Source organism: Rhinopithecus bieti, unplaced genomic scaffold (assembly GCF_001698545.2).
Source record: "Rhinopithecus bieti isolate Rb0 unplaced genomic scaffold, ASM169854v2 scaffold_30732, whole genome shotgun sequence".
NCBI lineage: Eukaryota > Metazoa > Chordata > Mammalia > Primates > Cercopithecidae > Rhinopithecus > Rhinopithecus bieti.
In genome coordinates, this window is record NW_016814045.1 from 5584875 (window position 1) to 5594471 (window position 9597).

Genomic DNA, 9597 nt, shown 5'->3' on the forward strand with positions numbered 1-9597 from the left:
CCCGCTCCCGCCCCGGCCTCCACGCCCGCCCCATCCCTTGCCAGCCTCCTGTCTTCTGGGCCCACCCGGGGACTTGAGGACGCCCCCAAATCCACCTGTCCAGGCTTGACCTCTGCCCCGCCCAGCGCCCCCTCACTCTCTGGCCCCGGAGGTGGGAATCTGGCTCCTGGGCTGCGGTCCTCGCCACAGCCTCCCTGCCCGGTCGGGCCTCAGGTCCTGGGAGTCCCCTCCTGTCCTAACCCCTGCCATGGCCTCTGTTGTGTCCTCCTACCATCCCGGAAATCGTTGCCCCAGCCCCTGGTGTGTGGCTTCTGCACCTCCAGGCCTTTCCCCGCTGCCCACCTTCGGCTTTCTACAGCACATGTGGCCTTGGAGGGCAGCACATGGCTTGCCCTCCACCCCCACCCAGCTCCAAACCCATCCATGGGTCCTCCCACCTTGCTATGGGACGCCGAAGGCCCTGGGGAGCCTCCCCGGGCACATGGATTCCTTATGCTCCAGATGCGTGGCACTGAACACCACTGCTCCAGGGACGGGGTCTTTGGGCCCTCTGCCGGGCCTGCCCTTCCCTCTGTCCACTTGCCCAGAGTCCTGGCTGGTCATTCCCGGACCCCTCTGTCAGCCCACCCACCCCGGAGCCCCACAGGCCCTCGCGCAGCCCCGTGTTGCCTGTCTGCTGACCTGGGTTATCACTGTTTGTCTTCGTGCCTGCATGCTCTGTCACACTGGGAGCTCCCTGAGGGCCGATTCTGCATCCATTCATTTGAGATCTGTGTACCTGGCCAAAGGGCTCTGGGGGCACCAAAGAAAATTAGAAACATGTTTCCTGCTGTCTGTGGATTGACTCTTAAGCTACAGCCTGAATTATCCACATCAACCCAAGGGAGTCTAAGCCCTCTGGACTTGCTGAGCCTCAGCGTCCTCATCTGTAAAATGGGAGTGATAATCCGGGCACTTAGTAGGCAAGTAGGCACTTGCTAAGTGTTAGTCCCCTTCCCTTTGGAGCCGGGTCACAAGGTCACTTCTTCACCTGTGGGAATGCCTGGTCTCAGCTCCAGTGCCGACTCCTTTGGAGTGGCTCAATGGGACAGCTTCCTTGGGCCATCTGTGTGCCAACCCTGCACATCTCTGGCCACAGCAAGGGTCCCTGCATCAAGCCCTTGACAGAGCTTTCCAGAGGTTGCAGGCCCTTGCTGGAGTTACTCTTTCTGCTGCATTGTACTAATCAGATGCCAAAGCTCTGTCCCAGCCCCTGCATGCTCAGGCGGCCCCCCTTCTCCTTGCTACCCCTCTGGAACCCACATCACCTGGCCCAGGAGGTGGCGCTTCCTTTCATTTTGTAAACAGTGGTTGAGTGTCTAGCATGATGTGCTAGGCATTTTTTTTTCCCATCTCTGGAGATGCAACCCAGGTTGTATTTTTCTCATCTGCCACCACCTGTTGCGATCACTGATGCGTCCTTTTTGGGGCAACATAGAGCCACAGACCTTTTCAGGTCAGGGGAGTGCTCTGCCCACCAGCACACCTTCGTTAAGATGACTTTGGTTGCAAATGGCTGAAACTTAATCTAAAATGCCTTAAGCAAAAAGGGAATATGGGGCTTATATAGCAAACAACAATAACAACAACAAACAGCAGTCCGGGGGGTAGTTCTAGTTTCAGGTAAGATTGGATCTAGGGGCCAGAGGAGGTCATCAGGATTCCATCTTCAGATCAAATGGAAGGACTAGGGCTCCAGTTTGGGTTGCGAGAGGTTGGAGGTGGTAGTAGGAAAGAGATCAAGTTCTGCTGCATCATCAGGGTTCTGGGATGGAATATTCACTTACTCTCTACATACTGATGCTTCTGCCTTGCCTGAACTAGTTGTGTCAGAGTTTCCGGGGGCCGGGCCCAAGCATAGGTGTTTTTGGAATTTCTGCTGTGGTGAGCAGGGTCATAGAGGTAGCCAGGGGCAGAGGCAAGTGTCAAGCCCAGGTGTAACGTGCTGTTAGGTGCTTATCCATTTTTGCCTGAGGTCATGGAGGGGAACTTGTGATCATCATAGCCCCAGGGCTAGTTCCCAAGATTTGTGAATTTCAGCCAAAGCCATTCAACCCTTTTAAGTGAACCCAGGCATGCACTGAGCCCGTGTGTCTGGCACTGGGTAGCTCCTTGTACATCCAAAACCTCGCTTTGTGCCAATGGTGGCTATGTAGGCCTGGGGGAGGTGAGATGTTTTGATGGGCAGCACCTGCTCCTCTCCACCCTTTCCCCTTGCGGACCTCTCTGGAACTGGGCAGAGGAGAAGTGAGCTGCAGTGGCTAGGGCAAGTTCAAATCCCAGCTCTGCCACTTACAAGCTCCATGACCTTGGGCAAACCAATTTGCTTCTGAGCTCTGCTTTCTTCTACCAAGCAGAGTCGAAGAAGAGGATGAAATGCAGTAATGGAAGTAGCAATGTTTGGCCTGTAGTTGGCAATCAATAAATGGTTAATGAATGAGTAGAGAGACCAAGTGGGCTAGACAATTTCTAGGGCTCAGCTTGCTTTGTCTCCCTAATCAGTGTGTCCCAGGAGGGACCTCTCATAGCTTATGATTGTCTCTGGGACATTTACAACAGATCCAGGAGGGAGGGTCTGTTTTCTTCAGGAGGAAACCCCTTTCATGTATCATCCCACCGTTTCCATCCTCACGAAAATACGTTCAACCCCAAATGCTCGGGGCACCTCTGTCTTGAGCTAAGGCCTGTGCTCAGCAACAAGAGAACTGAGAAGCAGCCCTGACCTCAGCAGGCACTTGGGCTAATGCAGAGGCCAGCAGATATGGAATTTCTCTGTTGGGGTGTGGGGCGAAGGAATAGGGTTCAGAAGATGGAGTATGTGAGCCCAGTAAGACTTGACACTTGAATGGAGTCTTGAATGAGGAAGAGGAATTGCCCAGGGAGATAAAGGGCAGTCCTGGAAGGCTTCCCATAGGAGGCAGTTTTTGAGCTGAGCCTGGAGAGATGAAAGCCATTTTCCAGGCAGTGGCAGGTATTCTAGGATGGGGAAACATCATAGTGTAGCCTTTAGTCTGTTTGCTCCTACTCTTTGGTTGAGACCAGGCAAAGAACCTGGATTCAGGTTGGACAGGCAGCATCCAGAATTTTCCATGGGGTACCCAGAGCCCAGGGACTACTCCTCTCCACCTGCCTTGCATGCTTACCCTGGCTTTCCTCACAATAGATCTTTGCTGCTCACGCCACCCTTAGTGTCCTCTGGGTCCCACGTTTGTGTCCCAGGCCTGCCCCTGCCTGTTCTGCAGCCTCCTCGAAAGATCTCATCCTCCAGAGAGTGTTTTCTTACGCTGCCTGTCCCTTTCTGCAAAGTTCAGCACTTTGTCTGGAGGGCCCAAGCTTGCCCTCTGCTCAAAGGTGAACGTTCCTGGAAGCTCCAGCCTGTTTTCCACTTCAAACAAAAGGCTGGAACTTGCACCTCAGTCTCCACACACAGCCAGACCGCTGGGCTTCCAGCTTGGCTGGGCATCCATCCGTAACGAGGAGTGGGCCCGGCCTAAATTTGGAGATGTTAGTTGGAAACTCGAGTGCTGCTAATTCAGGCCTTCCAACTTTGTGTGTTTCCCACTCTTCCCCATCGAGCAATTCGGCTGTCTCAGAGAGGAGACTAAAACCTTGCCTCCCCACCACCCCCTGTCCAGATCAGATCCAAGAGAGCCCTGTCAGGAACAACTGCCCTTCAGGAATAACCTAGCAAGCTACTACTGTGTGTCAGATTCATTTTTTGCATCACTCCTACAGTGTCTCTATGATGCAGAAGTCATTGTTCCCATTAGGTAGATGAGGAATTTGAGGTTTACAGAGTGGGACTGACTGGCCTGAGGTTATACAAGGGAAGTGTTAGAGGTCATTTGTTTTCTGACTCCAGATCTAGTGCTTCTTGCCCAGCATACCCAGGCTCCCAAGGGATTTCACACATCGGCCCAGGAGCCTGAGATCCCACAACTGATGGCACAGTTTGGACTTTGGCCATGTGAAATCTCTTGTTATTGGAGGCCCCCACCTTACTTCATACCAAGTATTAAAATGCACCACATCCCACATGGCATGTAATTTATATTTAACTAGATCACAGTGGAGCTGAGTTATAGCTGAGTTGCTGATTTAATGTCAGGTTTTATGCAAATCTATCAGGACTCATTTCTGTTGTACGCGATGGAACACAGTATCATCACCTGGTTTAAAGGAAACGAGCCATTATTGGCTCACATAACCGTGAGGTAACTTGAGCTTCAGACGTGGCTGGATCTAGAGCCCAAATGATGCCACCTAGAGCCCAAATGATGTGACCAGTATGTAGTTTCTCTCCTTCTCCCCTCCTTGGCTTTGCTTTATCTGTGTTGGCTTCACTGTCAGACAGGATCTGCCCCCATGGTGATAAAGTGGCTGCCTCTGCTTCAGCCTTACAAACTCCTCCAGTTTAAATCCACCTATGTTTGGGGTTGCCTAGAAAAGGTCTCAAGGAACACTCTGATTGGATGGCTTGGGTCACTTGCTCACCTGTGAGCCAATCACTGAGGCCAAAGGGAAAATAGTGTCTGGATATCTTGCTCTGATAGGGATGAGGTGGAGCCCCTGGGCTATGAGGGTGGAGAGTGGGGAAGAAGGAATAGATTTCTTTCTTTTTTTTTTTTTTGGAGATGGAGTTTCGCTCTTATTGCCTAGGCTGGAGTGCAATGGCGCAATCTCGGCTCACCGCAACCTCTACCTCCTGGGTTCAAGAGATTCTCCTGCCTCAGCCTCCCGAGTAGCTGGGATTACAGGCATGCGCCACCACGCCCAGCTAATTTTTGTATTTTTAGTAGAGACAGGATTTCTTCATGTTGGTCAGGCTGGTCTCAAACTCCCGACCTCAGGTGATCCACCTGCCTCGGCCTCCCAAAGTGCTGGGATTACAGGCGTGAGCCACCGCACCTAGCCAGGAATAGATTTCTGAATGACAGTGGGAGTCTGTTACCTAATTGGAGGGTGGGGGAAAGATGCAGGAGCCAGTAACAAAAGTTTACTCCACACATCCAGGAAGTGAAGGCTCTCTCTCCTGTGCTGCCCCAGCCACAGCCTTCTGCCCATGCCCCTTGTACCTACTGTCCCCTTTCTCGCCTCCTAACAAAGAGTCTTCACTTGGCCAAACTAGAGTCAGGCTCTTGAACCTTCTCTTAGGCCCATCTGTGCACTTCTTTGTAAAATCCAGTTTTAGCAAGAGCCCTGATCAGTCATTTTAGCAAGAACCCCCCACTCTTGATATATGATCAGGGTCCTCATCCTCCTCCATCACCCAGGTGATGTCTGGTCACCCTGGCCTGTCCTCAGCAAAAACCCTGTTAGGTGGCTTTAGCCAGAATCCCCCACACCCTCGATGTTTTCTCTTAGTCATTTTCCACTCTGCTCCTTGGTTATAAACCCCCACCTGCCTGTGCTGTATTCAGAGTTGAGTTCAATCTCTCTCCCCCTCTGCAAAACCTCCTTACAGTTGTCCCTACAATGATCGCAATGGTCCTGAAAAAAACCTTCCTCACTGTGCTTTAGCGAGCATCGCTGAGTCATTGTTTTTTCTTGAATACTCCCCCTCTCTCCCCTGCAGCCCGATGGCACCAGCAAGGAGTGTGTGTTCATCGAGAAGGTTCTGGAGAACAACTACACGGCCCTGATGTCGGCGAAGTACTCCGGCTGGTACGTGGGCTTCACCAAGAAGGGGCGGCCGCGGAAGGGTCCCAAGACCCGGGAGAACCAGCAGGACGTGCATTTCATGAAGCGCTACCCCAAGGGGCAGCCGGAGCTTCAGAAGCCCTTCAAGTACACGACGGTGACCAAGAGGTCCCGTCGGATCCGGCCCACACACCCCGCCTAGGCCACCCCGCCGCGGCCCCTCAGGTCGCCTTGGCCACACTCACACTCCCAGAGAACTGCATCAGAGGAATATTTTACATGAAAATAAGGAAGAAGCTCTATTTTTGTACATTGTGTTTAAAAGAAGACAAAACTGAACCAAAACTCTTGGGGGGAGGGGTGATAAGGATTTTATTGTTGACTTGAAACCCCCCGATGGCAAAAGACTCATGCAAAGGGACTGTAGTCAACCCACAGGTGCTTGTCTCTCTCTAGGAACAGACAACTCTAAACTCGTCCCCAGAGGAGGACTTGAATGAGGAAACCGACACTTCGAGAAACCAAAGTCCTTTTTCCCAAAGGTTCTGAAAGGAAAAAAAACAAAAAGAAAAACAAAGAGAAAGTAGTACTCTGCCCACCAACAAACTCCCCCGAATTTTCCCAGTCCTCTATCCCTGCCCCAAACTCCAACAAAAATCGCTCTCTGGTTTGCAGTCATTTATTTATTGTCCGCTGCAAGCTGCCCCGAGACACCGCGCAGGGAAGGCGTGCCCCTGGGAATTCTCCGCGCCTCGACCTCCCGACGACAGACGCCTCGTCCAATCATGGTGACCCTGCCTTGCTCGCAGTTCTGGAGGATGCTGCTATCGACCTTCCGTGACTCACGTGACCTAGTACACCAATGATAAGGGAATATTTTAAAACCAGCTATATTATATATATTATATATATATAAGCTATTTATTTCACCTCTCTGTATATTGCAGTTTCATGAACCAAGTATTACTGCCTCAACAATTAAAAACAACAGACAAATTATTTAAAAAAACCATGAGGCGAGTGGTGGCTGGTGGCAGGGCGGGCGCAGGGTGGCCTCTGTGTCTCATGCTTTCTGGTCGATCTGTGGTCTTTGCACTGAGAGCTAGGGCCTTGCACATTCATTCATTCATTCTTTGAATTCAACATTACTCTACACCAGGCACTGAGAAGGCAGCTTTAGAACAGATGGGAATCCTTGCTTTCAGGAAGATTCCATTCTAATGGGTCATTGATTCAGTGGCTGCTTCGGTCATTTGTTTATATGCATTTACTCATACCTCTCGTGTGCCAAGGCTCGATTCCAGACCCTGGGGATTTATCAAAGAATGTGGGAAAAAATCCCGGCCCTCAGGGAACTTCACTTCTAGTAATTCATTGATTCATTGCTTCATTCACTCATTTATTGATGGATTCATCCATTCAATATATATTTCTTAGACACTTACTAAGTGCCGGGCACTCTTCTAGGTACTGGAAATTCATCAAAGAATAAAACAGACAAGAAATCATGCCTCTCAGAGCTTGAGTCTAGGGATTAATTGATTGAGTCACTTGTGTCTTCCACATCAGTGTTTTGCCAGGCACAGGCTGAACAAGGGAATATGGTGGGAAGATCTAGGTCAGTTTGGGACCTGGCGTGTCTCTCCTCAAACTCCCATGGGCTGGAGCTTGAGGAATCTGGTGATGTTACCTTCCAAGAACCCATCCTTCAAGGTCTTATTTCCCAGGGCCTGTCCCAGGATGTCAGGGAGAGGCCAGGTTAGTCTCAGGATTGAGGCAGATTGAAGGTTAGTGAGATTTTGGCTGTGTGAGCAGTCAGGCTTAGAGTGGGGGACTGTTTCTGTTTTTTCCCCTCTCCAGGGCCTCCAACCTAAGTGTCTTCGTGGGGGAAACCATATATTCTTGGTGGGGCAGGAGATAGCCTGAGGCAGAAGACACCTCTGCTGCTGGGGTCCTGTGGCTGTCACCTGCCTCCTTTGAAAACTCCCCCTCCAGGGCTGGTCAGGAGAGGTCCCCATGAGACCCTAAGGAGAGGTGGGGGCAGAGGCAGGGGAAGGGGTAGGAGTGCCTGCCCTGCAGGTTCCTAGTCGGGGTTGGCTTTCCACTTCTTCTGAGCATAGCTCTTGGTCTTGCCTGGCTCTCTGCGTCATGAAGCCTTACCCCTGCACCCCTGGGCCCTGTCCCGCATGTCTGTGGCTCGCCCTCCTGCCCGTCACAGCACATTTCTGTAGAGTTTTGTGAAGCTCTTTAGCTGCACATCTCATGGTGTTCTCAGGATGCCATTATTATCCCCATTTTACAGATGAGGAGAACTGAGGCTCAATAACATGACGCCACTTCTCCAAGATCACAGAATGAGAAAGCAGAAGTGGGTGGGCCTGTGTCCAAATCTTAACCTCTCCGGGATGGCGACGGCTGCCACTTGGAAAGTGTCTAACATCGTCAGAACCCCTGCTGGGGGCTTCAGTAGGTGCGCTGCCTGGGTATCCATCAGACAACTCTGTGTAGGAGGTGGGTATCCCTGCATGAGACGTGGGCACCCCTTCTTCCACACTGGACAGAGACTCCAAGAGAGTATCAGCCTGCCCCAGGCCTCACAGTGAACAGGCGACAGCCTGAGACTCTGGCTGATAATCACAGTGATTAACGTTGTCATCGATGGAGCACCTGTTACATGTCAGCTGCGTTCACTCTTCCTTATCATTTTATTTAATGGAAACAATAATCCTAAGAGATGGGTGTTTGCTAGAAAATTGTGGAGCCAGAATGCAAGCAGTCATCTGCTCATTCATCCAAAAAATATTTATTGACTTTACGCTGTGCCTGACACCGTCCCAGGAGCTGGAGATACAGCAGTGAACTGCACAGAGCCCTCCCTGGTCCTCATGGGGCTTCCATTCTATTAGGGAAGGTCAATAATAAAACAAATAGATACAAAATATAACGCCAGGGAGTGGCAAATCATAAGAAAAAAATAAAACGTGGTGAGGGCATAGAGGATGCTATTTTAGATGGGGTAGTCAGGGAGGCTTCTGGAGGGGGGATATTTGAGCAGGAAGGAAGCGAGGGAAGCATGTTCCACAGCGTACCACAGCCTGGAGGGCTGTCTCGCGATGAAGAGGGGCCAGAACGGCTGGAGCAGAGTGGGTGGGGTTGAGGGGAGGGGGCAGATCACGATCACCACCTGAGCTTTTACTTGGAGATGAGGAGCCACACATGATGTGCCTTACACCTAAAGGGATTGCTCTGGCTATGGTGTGGAGGAGGCTGGGCAGCACCTAGCCCGGCTGCGCAGCGCCATAGCCTGGGGTCTCACTCTGACCCGACGCTGCCTCCTGCCGCTGGCTTTGATGCGCCCCTGCCCCCAGCACAGCCCAGGCCTCTGTCCTAGGTCTGCAGGCTGCTCGCACCTCCTGCACCAAGAACCTTGCCTTTGCTCCATCCCTGGGGGCAGTGGGACCAGCGTTCTTTCCTTGTCCTGCCTTTTAGCATCCCTGACATTGGAAGATGTGGGCCCAGCTTTTATTTCCTCTAGACAGAACTTTCTGGACATTCCTGAGCTGTGAATATGTTGATGATAAGCACAGTGGTCTGGGTCCCAGCCACAGATGCTGTCTCCTTAGGCACACTTGCTTGAGGCAGGAGGCTGGCGAGGGTTGCCATAGTCCAGCTGGGTAGGAACCCCAGGGATAACAGCTATGACTTTTGGAACATCTACTGTGTACCAAGCACAATCCTACTGGGCCCACCCCACCAACCTTTGAGGTGGGCATTTTTAACCCCACTTTATAGAGCAGGCTCAGAGAGTCAGAGTCACTTGCTTGAAGTCACACAGCTAATACATAGAGGCGCTGGGGTTTAAACCCAGGCCCTTCTGTCTCTAGAGCTCTAACTTGATCCAAGTCCAGATGCTTGGAG

At 51.6% G+C, this 9597-nt stretch overlaps 1 protein-coding gene across 1 annotated transcript in view; it reads left to right on the plus strand.

The window, feature by feature from the left end:
• Positions 1-6688, plus strand: part of FGF18 (fibroblast growth factor 18) — a 38036-nt gene extending 31348 nt beyond the window's left edge. Inside the window, exon 5 of the mRNA XM_017849404.1 lies at positions 5615-6688. Coding sequence (XP_017704893.1) covers positions 5615-5881 — 267 coding nt within the window. The 3' untranslated portion in view covers positions 5882-6688. The remainder of the gene's footprint in view (positions 1-5614) is intronic.
• Positions 6689-9597: the final 2909 nt, after the last annotated feature.